This window comes from Bos grunniens, chromosome 16, assembly GCF_055505025.1.
Source record: "Bos grunniens cultivar Pamir isolate PY7600 chromosome 16, Bosgru_T2T1.0, whole genome shotgun sequence".
NCBI classification, from domain to species: Eukaryota; Metazoa; Chordata; class Mammalia; order Artiodactyla; family Bovidae; genus Bos; species Bos grunniens.
This window is the reverse complement of record NC_141180.1, coordinates 80,327,394-80,342,103: the sequence shown is the minus strand read 5'-3', so window position 1 is coordinate 80,342,103 and position 14,710 is coordinate 80,327,394. Positions and strand designations below refer to the sequence as shown.

Below are 14,710 nucleotides of genomic sequence, written 5' to 3'. Positions count from 1 at the left end.
TGTGCTGGATAGGTCAGGTGCGCTTGGCTTTCCTAAATTTGGGGGCCTCTTGACTAGGATGTGATGAGTATCCACAGAGGAGTCAGGAAGGAAGACGGGTGGTGTGTGTACATTCTTCTTGAAAAACAAGCCTTTTCCTGACAAAACCTTCCCTGGCCTCTCCAGACTTCACTGGTTCTCCTCTTCTGAAGCCAGAATCTGTGTTCCCCTTAACCCAACTTTTGATCGTCACTGCTGTGCGCTACTGGCATAATGTAGAAATTCTTTTATTGGGTAAAACTGAACTCCTTAACCAAATGATAGATTCTTAGAGAGAAACAGTCTTTATTTCTTTACTTTTGCAACAGGATCTTAAAGTGAAATTGAAGTTGCTCAGTCGTGTCCGACTCTTTGCGGCCCCATGGATGGTAGCTTACCAGGCTCCTCCATCCATGGGATTTTCCAAGTAAGAATACTGGAGTGGGTTGCCACTTCCTTCTCCAGGAGATCTTCCCAACCCAGGGATCGAACTCGGGTCTCCCACATTACAGGCAGACGCTTCACCATCTGAGCCACCAGGGAAGGAACACGATCTGAAAGAGGGTCTTTGTTTTGTACAGCTATTACAGTGCTTCCTCCATTTCCCATGGGTGTCTCAATTTTGGGTGTCCAAATCATTTACTTTTGAGGTGACTACTGTGTATAATCCTTGTGGATTTTCTCTTCTTCATTGTTAACTGGTGTCCCCACCCCAGTGTTAATTCTTCAGTGGCTTTGTGGGTGATTTAAATATTTCTCTAACACTTTTCAACATTAAATATTTCTCTAACATTTTGTCAACAGCATTAAAATCTGCATTTTGGGGGCAAGATATGCAGTTTTACTTTGCAATGGGCTCGTATCTTATTTGTTTCCTGCTAACCTCCCACAGTCAGCAGAGCCTGAACAAAGACCTTTGCCCCAGGGATGAAGTCAGCCTGAGGCTACAGAACAAAACTGAGTGAGGGTTAAGGTTAGAGTGTGGTCAATTCATTGTGCTTTTGTTTTACGTTGACTTTTGTGTCCTGGCACAACCTGTGAAAGCTGATGAATTAATACTCGGTTACCAAGAACCTCTACATTGCCTTTCCGACACTTCGATGGTAATCAGAAAGCACTCTCAACATGCAGCTGTAATCACCAACCCCCCATCCCACCACGGAAGGCAGCTGTGCACAGCTGAGCCCACGTGGGCAAGGAGGCCTGGTGCGAGTTGAGAGCTAATGAGTGGGAGTCAAAGGGCTCTGCTTCTGTTCAGTCTGAGGGAAAACTTTTTAAAAGGTAGAAATGTTAAACCCCATGGGCCGCCTTGTGAGGTAAGGAGCTCTCTTAGTATTGAAGCTAGGATGAAATGATGGGGTGGTTGTGGAAAGAGCTCCTAAGGCAGAGAGGAGGAGAGGCTGAGAACTTCCAAAGCTGAGAGGCGATTATTCCAGCTCCTCTGTGCTATGGCACGAACTCCTGTGGGCAGGATTGGATTCTATTCATTCTTGTACCCCCTCCAGAGCACCTCACAAATAGAGCAACTTGGTTGTGCTGTGCTCAGTCGTGTCCGACTCTTGTGACCCCACGGCCTGTAGCCCACCAGGCTCCTCTGTCCATGGGATTCTCCAGGCAAGAACACTGGAGTGGGTTGCCATTTCATTTTCCAGGGGATCTTCCCGACCCAGGAACCGAACCGGAGTTTCCTGCATCGCAGGCAGATTCTTTACCAACTGAGCTATGAGGAAAGCCTAGCAACTTGGTTGATGGTTAGTAAATGAATGACTGACGGTGTGCGTTGAATGAATGAACCAGTTCTCATCTTCCAAATGGTCCTCAGCACCTGGCCCTTCCAGCAGTCAATTCAAGGTTACGTTTCCCCACAGTCCTTCCCAGGGGAACCAGAGTGGGTGATGGGGCCCTGAGGAAAGAATAGAGGTCATGAAACAGCGGCAGCTGGGCGGCTTGTACAGGGTGTTTTAAATGTGCTGAGCTCCTGCTACAGTGGCTCTCAACCTTGACTGTACGTTTAAGTCACCCGGGAACTTTTTTGAAAAAGTAGTAATGTCTGTTTCTCACCTCTGGAGACTCTGATTTAATTGGTCTGTGATGCTGGGCACCACTTTTCAAAGCTCCCTAGGTGGTTCCAATGCACAGTCAAGGTGGAGACCACTACCATACTAAGTGCCGGGGGATTTACATCTATTTTCTCATTTAATCCTCACAAGAACTCGCAAGGTAGGTCAGTGCTTCTCAGAGAGTGGTCCTGGACCAGCGGCACCCTCTTGAGAGCTTGTGTTAGAAATGCAAATTCTCAAGCTTCACTCCAGATTTGAGGGTGCGCCCCGCAGTCTGCGCTTCAGTTGCCCTCCAGGTGACTCTGATGTGTGCTCAGGCTGAGAACCATGGAGGTGCTAGCAGCCCTCCGTCACAAATGAGCCAGACAGGTGTAGTCAGTAGCCAAGGTCTCAGGGATGGTAAGGATCACCACGAGGATTTATTTTTGTTTATTTGACTGCACTGGATCTTAGATGACGCACGTGGGCTGTTCCTTTGGTGCACGGGCTTCTCTCTAGTTGTGGCAAACGAGCTCAGTTGCCACGTGGCACGTAGGATCTGAGTTCCTTGACTAGAGATACAACCTGCATCCCCTACATTGGAAGGTGGATTCTTAAGCATTGGGCCACCAGGGAAGTCCTCACGGCAGAGGTTTAAATTCAGGTGTATGGCTGTGTAGACACCACACTGCTGTGGGGAGGTGACTGGGTTCTCTTGCTGGCCTTGGGTTGATGATTCTTTCTCTTTCTCTTTGCTTGATGCCAACACATAGCTCCATCTGGAGCCCAACTGCTCTTGTCCTGGGGAAGCAAAGGGCAGAACATCCCAGGATTCATTCTAAAACAGTTTTATTAGGTGCTTAAAATAGCTTCTGGCAGATGGCGTGTAGAATGGGGACTGGAACAGAGCTGCAAATGACATTTACAAAGTTGTGTGTGTTTGTGCAAACACATGGACATGCACGTGTGCACACAGCTTGTGTGTGTGTGCATAAGGGGTCAGAGAAGTTGAGGAACTGGGGAAGGGGTCTAAAGGAGAAATAGAACAGAATGGATGACTCTAGTCTACTCAGGATTAAAGAGAAGGGCTTCAGCCTGGGTTTCCCAGGGAACTTCGGTGAATCCCGTGCCTTCCCTGGGCACATGCTTGTCAGATGGGTGCTGCTCAGTGGCTGAGTGAGCTCTCCTGGGGCTCTCAGGGCTGGGGGACCCATGGAGCTGAAGTGGGGGGTGCTGTGGAGTTCCAGGGAGCTTATAGGTTTTGATGAGTTGAAAGCTTGACGCTTTGTTTGGTTAGGGGCAGACAATGTTTGCAAATGAAAATGCTGAGAATTCATCTTCCTCATTTTAAAGGAAATGTCTATATGAGGAAATCTGAATCCATTTAGTTTAAAAATCCACCTTCCAGTGCAGGGGATGCAGGTTCGATCTCCAGTCAAGGTACTAAGATCCCACATGCCACACGTCAACTGAGCTCGCTTGTTACAATGGAAGAGAAGCCCACACACCGAAGGATGGGGGATGTTCATCAACCTAATCCTCCCGGACAGACCCACAAGTTGTGGGTGGCCCTGTTTCCTGTGGTAACTCCCAGCAAAAGACCTACAGCTGTGAGTGGGACTCTAGGACCCTCTAATGCAGTAATCCTTGGTCTTTCTGGATTTGAGGCCCATTGCAGTCTTACTAAATCCAAGGTGCCCTTTCTCCAGAAAATGTCACATATGCATGTGCACAGAAAAATTTGCCAGGCTTTCAGAGAGGCCCATGGACTCTCCAAGTCCATCTGTGAATGACTGACTCTAACGGAGGGCTCTGAGGAGAGTGCCCATCCGTCTCCCAATGACAAGTCCAGCCCTGAGTGGAGAGAGCCGGTCCCTCTCCTCCTCTCACTGTGAAATGCACAGAGATAATGATATTGAGGCCATTAGAAGGCAGGGGCTTAGGCCAGGGGACTCTGGGAGGCTGGCTTCAGCTGAAGGAGGTGGATTTTGCCATGCCCTGGCCTCCGAGCCCCGTAGCTGGGCACTGCCCCGGCGTGGCCCTCTCTGCTGTGGCTCCGCTGCCTGGGCCAGCCCACCCCATGGTCCTGGAGCCCATCTGTGGGCTGTTGCTCCTGGCACCACTCACCAGCTCCTGTGAGCCAGTCAGTACAAGGGACTCCATCTCCTCTCTCCTCTGCAGTCAGTACCTGGTTATGTCCATCCAGCTTCGCCCCCTGCCCCCATCCTGAGAGGAGCACACATCACTCACTCTGTGTTCGGGATGTAGAGCACGGTGTGGGTAGGTGAGCAGAGCACGGGGATTCAGAATTAGAAGACCGGGCTCAAACTCCCATTCTACCTTTATTGGTTGTGTGACGTTGGGTAAGCTTAAATTTTCCAAGTCCCAGTTTCCTTACCTGTAGAATGGGAATAATAATCGTATCTGTACAGTACAACTCATTATGACTAAGAGCAAGAGAGAAAGCACATAGCAATAAGCTTAGTAACAGGCCACCACATACTGCACCTTGTTCTTATCATGTAGGTGAGCCTGGGTTCTTTCTTCCCTCAGAGGCTGACAGCCTGATGCTTTTTGAGTCCTGAGGGTAGCAATGAAGGAATGAGGGATCGCTCCTTAGTGTTTCCTCAACCAACTGGTGTTTTCTTGTTGCCAAGGGAGCTGCCATTTCCAACCCTGGCTCTTCCGCTCTAAGACATTCACAGGCAAGACAAGCAGGTCTCTTTTTGTGCACAGCAGTGGTGGGGGCTATGGCAGAGGGAACTCTGGGTTCTCTGGCTCGGGACTGTAGGAAGGGAAACCGGAGGGGCACAGAGGCTTGGAGTGTGTGGTGGAGACTGGCGGTGGGGACGCTGGTTGACAGCTGTGGCGGGCAATGCAAGGTCGTAAGGAGCAGAGCCAGCTTTTGGATGAAGCTGAAAGGAGAATGGACACTGTGGTATGAGAATGACGTGGGCCACTGGGTCAGAAGGGGGCCACGGGGACCGTGTTCTCTAAGGGATGCCATAAAACGGGCACAGAGGCCAGAGGAAGCAGTAGGAGGACTTGGTGCATTGCTTGGCTCAAAGTGGAGCCTGTGATGCATTCCCGACTTGGCCAGCCGATGTCTGAGCTCAGACGAAAAGGAAGCTCATGGGCAAAGGCTGCTCTGGATGTGATTCTGATCAACAGAGAACTGACTGATGAGGAGAGACAACGGAACCTCCAGGGGAAGCCACTGTGGAATTTTAGAGTTCACAGTATCTAAGGATGCAGAGGGAGAGGGGGCAAAATCAGACACCCGGGCTTCTAAAAGGCATGTTCCAAAAATTCAGAGAAAAGAATTAGAAGCTGTGGTTGATTCTCAAGAGAATATAGTTCAAGAGATTTTAAAACTGAAGGCCTGACAATAAAGCCACAAATTATCCTGAGTTTAAAAAAAAAGAGGGCAGCATCTAAAAATAGCTGTGGCTGCACAGAGAGTTCTCTAAAATCTGCACACAGATTTTAGAAGTGTCCGTGTTCTGGAAATCTATTGACACACTTTAAAAGTACATACATTTGAATATAGTACAGCAGTAGTTAAGACTGAGTTTTTTGGAATTAGCGTTTGAATCCTGACTTTGCCACCTACTTGCTGTGCGACCTTGGATAAGTCCTTTAGTTTTTCTGAGCTCTGATACCTAAATTTGTAAAATGGGGATAATTGCACCCACTTTATTTATTTACATGTTTATCTGTTTATCTTTGGCTGCTGGGCCTTCGCTGCCGGACGAGGGCCTTCTCTAGCTGTGGAGCGCAGGCTTCTCACTGTGGCGGCGTCTCTCGTTGAGGGGCACGGGCTCTACAGCGTGTAGGCTGTCTTGTTGCAGCTCACAGGCTCTACAGCCTGGACCTCAGGAGCTGTGGTACAGGGTTAGTTGCCCCAAGGCATGTGGAATACTCTTGGACCAGGGATTGAACCCGTGCCCCCTGCATTGGCAGGTGGATTCCTAACTACTGGACTGCCAGGGAAGTCCTGTACCCACTTCATAAGGTAGCTGTGGCTGAAATGAAGTGGTCCGTCGAAGTCCCTACTAGAGTGGCTGCTGCTGCTGCTGCTGCTGCTAAGTCGCTCAGTCGTGTCCGACAGCCTACCAGGCTCCTCCGTCCATGGGATTTTCCAGGCAAGAGTATTGGAGTGGGGTGCCATTGCCTTCTCCACTAGAGTGGCTAGCATATGGTAAATGCTCAACGTTAGCCATTATTACCGTTCTATTAAAAAATACAAAACACTTGCAATCAAAGGGCATCTGTAAAAGGATAGCCCAAATGGGTAACAATTGTACTAGGAGGCGAGGGATGTGTGTGAAACCTATGAGGAGCACACAAGGGTTCTTTTGGCAAAACCATCCAGTAGGAAGGTAGACTTCAGGCCTGGAACAGCTAATGGGCTGTCATCGCGTTGCTTCTGCAGCGTTTTTGCAACACTCCACGGCAATGCGTTGTCAGGGAATGGGCAGGATAAGGACTCCCGCCTCTGCTGTTTCTCCCTTGGAATGACTAACGTGCTTGAATGGCAAACATAATTAAGATGGAATTAAGGCCAGTGAAGATCATCCCTCACTACCTTGCGTAAATTCCAGTCTCTGTTATGAGGCAGGCACTGGCAGAACTAGCAGACTTGATGGTGGAGTCTTGACCTAGTGAGCTGCCGTGAAGAGTCACAGGGAGAATGAGAGGGGTCAGGAGCCTGCAAAAAAGTAAGTGAGGCTTTGATTTTCAAAAATGGGGGAGAGGATAGACTTAGGAAACGGGCACATTAGTGTGCGTCTCTGCCAAAGTTCTAGAAGCGATGGTTAAGCTGAGGCCATTGCTGCTGTGGCCTCCTGAGTGGCCTCTCTGCGCTGCCCTTGGCCTCCCCACACGCCTGTGATCTGAGGAACCACATGAGTCAAATCCGGCCACGTCTGCTCAGCTCCGTCCAGTGTCTCCCCTCTCACTGGAAGGAAAACTTTGAGTCTTCACAGGAGCTTACAAGGCCCGGCCCCACCCCCAGGCTATTCCCTTCCCTCAGGGCTCACAGTTCCTCTCCCTCCGCCCTCCTCCTTGCTCTGCGCTTCCTGCCTGCCTTCTCCCTTGGGACCACTCTTCCTCCAAGATAACTGGTTGGTTCCCTCCCCCAAAGTGTTGCTCAAACGTCAGCTTCTCAGCAAGGCCTTTCCTGAGCCCTCCAATGTAACGTCCCCACCCCAATTCACCCTCCTCCCTGACTCAAGCTTTTCTCCATGGTATTTGCTACTACCCAAAAGGCTACATATCCTTACTTATCTGTCCTGTTCATCAACTTTCTTCACTCACTAAAATGCAAGGTTTATGGACTCTGAGAGTTTATCTGCATCCCCAGTTGCTCGAACTGTGTCAACTGCATAGTCATGTTCATTAAATGTTCGTTGATGGGAAGGCAGAAAGGAGAACAGCAGAAAAGAAGGTGGCTGGTAGGCTGAGAAAGAGGTCACTAGACCAGCATGACCAACCATCCCAGTTTTCCCAGCACAGAGAGTTTCTGAAACAAGGGACTTTCAGTGCTGAGGCCAGGAAAGACCCAGTTGGTCATGCTACGCTAGGTCAGCCCGGCTCACTGACTCCTGAGCATGGGGACTGGTCTGAGGGCTTGCAGCACTGCCTTACACTCACTCTATCCTTGTGTTGGCAGAGCCTCCCATGAAGTCGGTCTCGTGGGAGAATGCAGGGACGTGGGCTGCAAGAGGGTGGGTTTAAGTGGTTTGTAGGTGGCTGAGCATCTCAGATGTGTTGGTGGATGGGTCCATGCAGTGGGAAGGCTGCTGTGGTGAGCCACAGAACCACATCCTGGCCTCTGCATCTTCACCATCTGGGCCGCAGATGAGGACAGAGAGACAAGGTTGGATCCTGCAGAGGCGTGTCCTAGCCAGGGACAAGTCAGCAAGTCTGAGCTGGCTTTGGAAATCATCTCAATAGATGGAAATGATAGGCCCAATGTAACAACCTGAAATTCAAACAGTGACAAATACTGCTTCCTATTTAGCATTTTTTAAAAAGCAATCTTAAATATCCAGAAGAGACCAGGCTAAATAGCTGCTCTGTTTGTCTTAACCCCAGCATGTTTTGTTGCCCACACACCCAGTCTAGTTGGAAAGCTAAGACTTTGAATGGCACTTAGGTTGAATTAATAGAGATACAGGGCGTGAGTCCCACTGTTCTCCCACTTGGTCGCAACACACCTGAGCCACGTGCCCGGCTCTGTACCAGGGTAGAGGCTCTCATTTGATCAGTTTCTAGCTATTCCGGGACACGGCAACCCCAAAGTGTCTATCCCTCCCCTTCACAGCTGGCTTCAGCCTGGCAGCATCAGCTCTCTTTCCAGGAGAAAAGAGGCCGCTCACCACCATCCTTCCCCAGCTCACCTAACTTCTCTGGAGGCAGCCACATGCTCAGGACCAGGGAATTCAGTTGAGACCGGGTTAAATCACCATAATGCCTTTCCCCCCAGAAGAAGGGATCACTTTCAAGGACTCAGTGCAGGGAACTCCCGAGGACATGGAGCCAGAGCAGCACCCCTTTCCCTCAGGGCTCCCTGCCTGTAACTCAGGAGTCTTTGGGAAAGGAAAGTAGCAAAGATGTTTTTCATCTTCCAGCCTTTCACCCTCCAACCCCAGGCACCTTTACAAGCATTTGCACTTGCAGGATCTGAGGTGTGCTGGGGTCACTTTTGGGGTTGTTATGATTGAGCCTGAGCTCTTAGAGGTGTTCTGGGTGGGAGTTCTGAGGTGGCAAAGGAGGTGTTGCTGGGAGATGGCTGCAGGGCTCACAGGGCTCTGGGTGCTTATATAAAGGACCTGCACCTGGATTCTCCTTGCCATGTGGGCCCGTCCAGAAGGTAGCACCTGCCCTTCATCCTAGACAGAGGAGGTGTTGACTTCTGACTTCAGTTTTCCGAGATCAATGCAGGTCCTGCCCTGCCTCTTCCCCACGGAGCTTCTGGATCATAGAGGATGAACCCTCACCAGCAGGGAATAGGCTGCCCCGAACTTGGCTATGATGGTCCTAAAGCTTTCCCAGCTCCCTCCCCTAAAGAGGGCTTCCATTGTGGCTCAGCTGGTAAAGAATCCACCTGCAAAACAGGAGACCTGGGTTCGATCCCTGGGTTGGGAAGATCTGCTGGAGAAGGGAAAGGCTACCCACTCCAGTATTCTGGCCTGGAGAATTCCATGGACTGTATAGTCCATGGGGTCGCAAAGAGTTGGACATGACTGAGCGACTTTTCTTTTCACTTTCCCCTAAGAACATGTAAGTTGCGCATGGGAAAGAGCACATGTGGGTGGAGCCTGCTGACTCAGGGCAAGGGGCTGTCCTTTTGAAACGGGGCTGAGCAGCCCTGCAGTAGAGGGGAGAGGAGCCAATGGACCAGCCTCCAGCCCCCCCTACCCTGCAACCCTCTCACAGGGCCATAACCTATACCACTGTCTAGGAAAAAACAAAACGGACCTAGAGGAAGCAAAACATTGCAGCCACCCCAGGTTGGAGCTCCGTGGTTCTCCAGGTGTGGTCCCCAGACCAGCAGTATCAGTATCACCTGAAAGCTTGTTAAACATGCACACTCTCAGGTCCCACTCAGACCTGGATCAGAAGCTCTGGGGGTGGGACCAGCCTCCGTGCTGACCCGGCCCTCAGGTGACTGATGCAGGCTGGTGTGTGAGAACCCTTCTGTCCAAGAGGAAGAAGTCTTGTAACCTGGCTTTTTGCTGAAGGTCTTCAGAGAACCCTACTGTCTTTGTGTTCACTGGGAGAGGGGCATCACCCTCTGACTTGGGTGAGGGCTCTCTTTCTTGGGTCCGTGGGGTCGGAAGCTCCGGCTACTGGTCTGGCTTCCTTGCATCTACATTTGCAACCTTGAGGGTGACTTAAAGCCCACTTCCTTCATGTCTGCTAACTGTGTCTGTAACATTGGAGTCCTCAGGTTCACATGTGGCTTCTTTTCCATCTCAAGAGACCCGTCTCAGAAACAAGAGCTGTTGTCTGGCAGCCTCTTGCTCTGGAACCCCCACTGGCTGGCCACGGCAGCCCCCTCCCCTCGGCTCTTCTGCTTTTCCAACAGATGTTTCTCTTCACATTTGGTCCTAAGAAGTTGATCCATTAAAAAAAAAACTGCAAAAGCAAACCTGGCTCATTGCAAATTATACTGAAATGGACTGGAAAGATAGATGCTACAGTCTCCCACAGCCCTACCCTCCTCAGACCCTCCATCACCCCCCCCAGACCCCTCCTACTCCAGTGAGCCAAAGTCCTTGCTGTCTTGATTTGAAATTCTCTGTGTGACTCTGCCTCTTGGGTTTGTTTAATTAGAAATAGGCTGGGAAGTGCTTCCTATGTACTGGCATGTTAATTGCTTATCACAGAAAAGGAAGGGGTAACAGTGTGTGGTGATGGAAATTTCCACTGTCGCCATCTCCAGACTCTTCTCCATTTTTCTCTCCCTCTCACTCCATGTCTCCTCTTCTTTCCTCTCCTGTCAGCCTCTCCTGCACACCATCCCCAGATCTCCTGCTCAGTAACAGGGCTCTCTGGGGAGCAGTCTGGAGGTGCCTGCATGTCAGACTCCAAACCTGCAGGGCAAACTGCGCCTCTAGCTCCAAGCTCCCCCAGCTCCCTCATCCCCCCAGCCCTCCTGTCACCCTCAGGCTCCAAAGGGATTCAGAACTGAGAGTTCTGTAGTCACACTCAGTATTTGAATGATCACTCGTCTTTTGTTCCCTTCCTCTCCCCTTATTGTTGTTATTCTTATTTATTTTTATTTTTTACAAAACAGGAGCAAAACTGAGTTGAGGGGAAGTGACATGTTTCTCCACGAAGGTACAAAATTGCCTACAGAAAGTCACTGTCAGTGCGAGCCGGCTGCCGGGCAGAGCCGTTCCTGGGCATCCCTCTTCCACGCGTCCTTCCAATCCAGCGAGGCCGGGGCGGGGCCACGTGGGGAGCAGCTGCCCCCACGGTGGGGAGGAGAGGCCTTCAGCCCTTGCCCAGGGTGGGGGAAACAGCAAGCAACTGAGACTGCACAGAGACAAAGAGGAGGGGGTGCCTCCTGTGGGCCCTGGGGACGCAGGCAGGGGACATCCAGGCAGAGGCCCAGGGCTCTCTGGGCACAAAGCCAACTGGGGAGGCAGGCGGCTCTAGCCAGAGTCCTTCCTGCTCCTTGGAGCTGCTCCTCAGAATGGCAGCAGAGGCGCCCCCAGAAGGTGAGGGCGGCTCCTGGAGGCTGCGGGGCACCCCCTGGGGCTGGAAGCTGGTTGTCTCGGTTCAGCTGCCAGGCCTCAAGCACGTGGGTCCAGGTCAATTTCCTGGCGGGGCGTCTGGCCCAGATTGCTTCCCTCTTGGTGAAAAGTAGTCCGAGTTATTTCTCTACTGCCGAGAACAGGCTGAGCTTCAGGAATTCTGTGACGGTGGCGGGGACCGAGTCTCCCCTTCGGAGGACCTGGGCCACTTCCTCCCTGGATTCCAGTGCAGGACGAGGGGTGCCGAGACCACCCGGGCAGAAGGGGCGCTCCAGCCCCAGAAAGCCCAGACTGGGAGCAGGGGCCGCCCACCCACGCTCTGCCTGGGCTGGCCGGCGCCAAGCTGGGCTGCCAGCCCGGCTGCCAGCAGGAGGACGGCGAGAGCCAGGATGGCTATGAGCCCGGGCCGGTCCCCTAAGCCTCTGCGGCAAGGGGCGGCCTCTGTAGTCCTGGCCCACACACAGGCCAACTGGGTGTGGGCATCCGCGAAGGCCACCTGCAGGCAGGCCCAGTACTCCGTGGCCTGAAGGAGGCGCGTGATGTTGTAGCTGTGGGTGCCCCGTGGCAGGCGGGCCAGCGCGGTGGCCCTGTGGCCCCGGAGGGTGGAGGCGCTGGCCCAGGTGAGGTTGGTGGAGACTGTGTTGGGTGGGGAGACCCAAGACAGCAGGATGTGGTAGGGGTGGGTCTCCTGAACCCGGAGCTCCAGCCCCCACGCCTCGTCTCTGCCGCGTTGCAGCGGGGCCCGGCCGACAACCACACTAACCGTCTTCGTGTCGGCCCCAACCAGGTTCTGGGCCACACAGGTGTACAGCCCTGCTTCTTGCGCTGTCACTCTCCGCAGCTCCAGTGTCCCCTCGGGGTACACCCGGTACTTGCGGCCCGCCCAGGCGGCCGTCAGCCTAACCCCAGCGGGAGTCACCCAGTAGATCTCGGGCTCAGGCTCCGCCAGCGCCCGGCAGTGCAGCAGCAGGCTGTCTCCGCTGGCCACCTGGAGGCGCGGGGGGAAGCTGCGGGGGGAGATGAGGGGCAGGCAGTGGTCCGTCATCTCCCGGAAGGCCACCTCCCGCACTGGGAGGCGCTGAAGGTCCGGGGGCTCGGCACACAGCGTGGACTGGGGCTCGATGAAGCGGACGCGGGTGCTGGTGGCGTTAGCCCAGCGGATGACACAGTCGCAGCGGATGGGGTTGCCATGGAGACCCACCTCCTGCAGGTTGGGCAGGGACTCCACGGTCTGCTGGTGCAAGGCACTGAGAGCATTGTTGTTGAGCATGAGGGTCTCCATCTGGGGCAGGTGGCGGAAGGCTCGGGGGTGGATGAACGAGAGCCGAGGGTTGTTGGTGATGTCCAGCTTGGTCAGCTCGGGGAGGTTGACCAGGGCAAATTTGTCGATGGAGACCAGTTCCTCCATGTTGTTCAGCCCCAGCTCCTTGAGGTGCAACATGTTGGCAAAGTCCCCGGGCCCCACCCGCTGGAGTGGGTTCTTGTTCAGGTCTAGGAACTTGAGCCCCGGCACCTGCTCCAGCGCCCGCCGGGGCACACGGGCCAGCCGGTTGTCGTAGAAGGAGAGGCTCTCGAGGCTTTGCAGCCCCTCCAGGGCATAGTCAGAGATCTCCCGCAGGTTCATGCCCGCGAGTACCAGGCTGCGCAGGTTGGCCAGGGGCCGGAAGTTCATGTCCAGGATGGCATCCACCTTGTTGCCGCCAATCATGAGGATCTCCAGGCTGGGCAGCATCTCGAACCAGCGGTTGTCAACGGCCCGCAGCAGGTTGGAGTTGAGATGTAGCCGTAGGAGGTTGCTGAGCCCCGCGAAAGCCCTGGGGGCGATGCGGTAGAGCTGGTTGTGGTTGAGATAGAGCTCCTGCAGGCTGGCCAGCCCCGCGAAGCTGTGGTCCTCCAGCCGGGTCAGCTGGTTCTCCTCCAGGTGCAGGCTCAGCAGCTGGGGCAGGGCACGGAGATCACAGTCTCGGGGGTCTGAAAAGCTGTTCTGGGACAGGTCCAGCTCCGTGAGATTGGCCAGGTAGCCCAGTTCACTCTGGTCCACGCGGACAATGCTGTTGCTCTGCAGAAGCAGGGTCTGTGTGCCTGCGGGCAGCGCTGGGGGGACCGCCGTCAGGAATAGGTCATTGCAGTCCACGGTGGTGGCCTCGCGGTAGGACGATCGGGGGGTATACCAGGGCCGGATCTGGCAGGCACACCCTGGGGGGCAGGGCACGTGCCAAGGTACCACGGGCACTGTGGCAGTGGCACCAGCCACCCACGCTAGCAAAAGGGGGGCCACGAGGAGCCTCATGGTGGAGCTGCAGGGCAGGGGACCATCCACAAGAAGAGTCTGGAGTCCCAGTGCTCTTGGCGGCTCGAAGGCTGAAGGTCAGCAGCCCGGCCAGGACCCAGGGAACCACCCCCCCAGGGCAGTCATTCTATGCGGGAACGGGAACGGGAAGGCACCATTTCCTGCCCTCCTGGGAACAGCGCTCCATCCTGGTGCCGGGTCTGCTCACTCGTCACCATGCCCCGTCAGGGCAGCCTGGAAGGAGAGGACGCAGAGTTAAGGAGGGTTCAAAGGATCCGAATCTACCCCCTCCTCCCACGTCTCCCGCATTAGACTCAAGAGGCCAAAGGACAAGATGAGCCAGGGCTCCTGCGCTCCATCCTACAGCCCTTCAGCTTTGTTGTCCTTTTCTCCCATCTGCTGGGGGAGGGACTGGGAGTCCTCAGGGAAGCAGCAAGAGATTGAGCCTTGGACGCTCCGGGGATAACTCGGGGAAGGTGTGTGCGTGTGAAGGAGAGGGAGTGGCTGGAATTGCTGTCATCTTCAGAGCCCTTCTGAGCCCAGAGAGACGAGAAATAGACTCTCCGGCCTGCCTCTCTTCTCTCCTCCCTCTCTCCTCGGCTCACTGAGTAAATGGGAAATAAAGTGACAGTTTTCAGACATCTCTCTGCACAGTGTGGGTAGAAGGTCGCAGAACCAAATGTGGCTTCTCAATTCCAGGGTAAGCTCCTAAGACTTTGAAAGTTGAAAGGCAGTGGGCCCCAACCCTGTGCCCAGACCGGCTGGGGCAGTGGGGTGGTCGTCTGGGGTCTGCTTAGGCTCTCCTGGGATGGAGGTCGGCTTTCTTTTTTGCCAACTTTCCTACCTGGAGGTAGGGGCTTTCCCTTCCCCAGCACCCTGGCCAAGCTGCTAGGAGGAGGAGGTGGGTTTAAGCCTGGGTCTGAGCTCTTCAGTCCTGCAGGTAAGACCTTAGGTGATCTGGCCTCTGCCCATTCTCCTAGCTTTGGCCACTGTACTGACTCACTGCAGGCAATATTCTGGGCCAAAGTTACCCTTGACATTCACCTTCTCATGGTCTCCCAGACAACTTCCACTTGTTCTTGAAAACTCAGCCT

General features: G+C 53.7%; 1 protein-coding gene and 1 long non-coding RNA gene across 4 annotated transcripts in view; both read right to left on the bottom strand.

Moving 5' to 3' along the window:
• Positions 1-6,676: 6,676 nt before the first annotated feature.
• On the bottom strand, positions 6,677-10,209 carry LOC147357124 (uncharacterized). The gene is made up of 3 exons (XR_015143787.1): positions 8,462-10,209; positions 7,713-8,043; positions 6,677-6,768 (listed from the first exon to the last, which is right to left on the bottom strand). It is a non-coding gene; the product is annotated as an uncharacterized LOC147357124 (long non-coding RNA).
• A 590-nt stretch (positions 10,210-10,799) lies between these two features.
• LRRN2 (leucine rich repeat neuronal 2) overlaps positions 10,800-14,710 on the bottom strand; it is a 61,323-nt gene continuing 57,412 nt past the window's right edge. For all 3 annotated transcript variants that reach the window (XM_086345661.1, XM_086345663.1, XM_086345662.1), the window contains exon 2: positions 10,800-13,850. In XM_086345661.1, the coding sequence (XP_086201787.1) occupies positions 11,478-13,616 (2,139 nt within the window). In that variant the 5' untranslated portion in view covers positions 13,617-13,850 and the 3' untranslated portion in view covers positions 10,800-11,477. The remainder of the gene's footprint in view (positions 13,851-14,710) is intronic.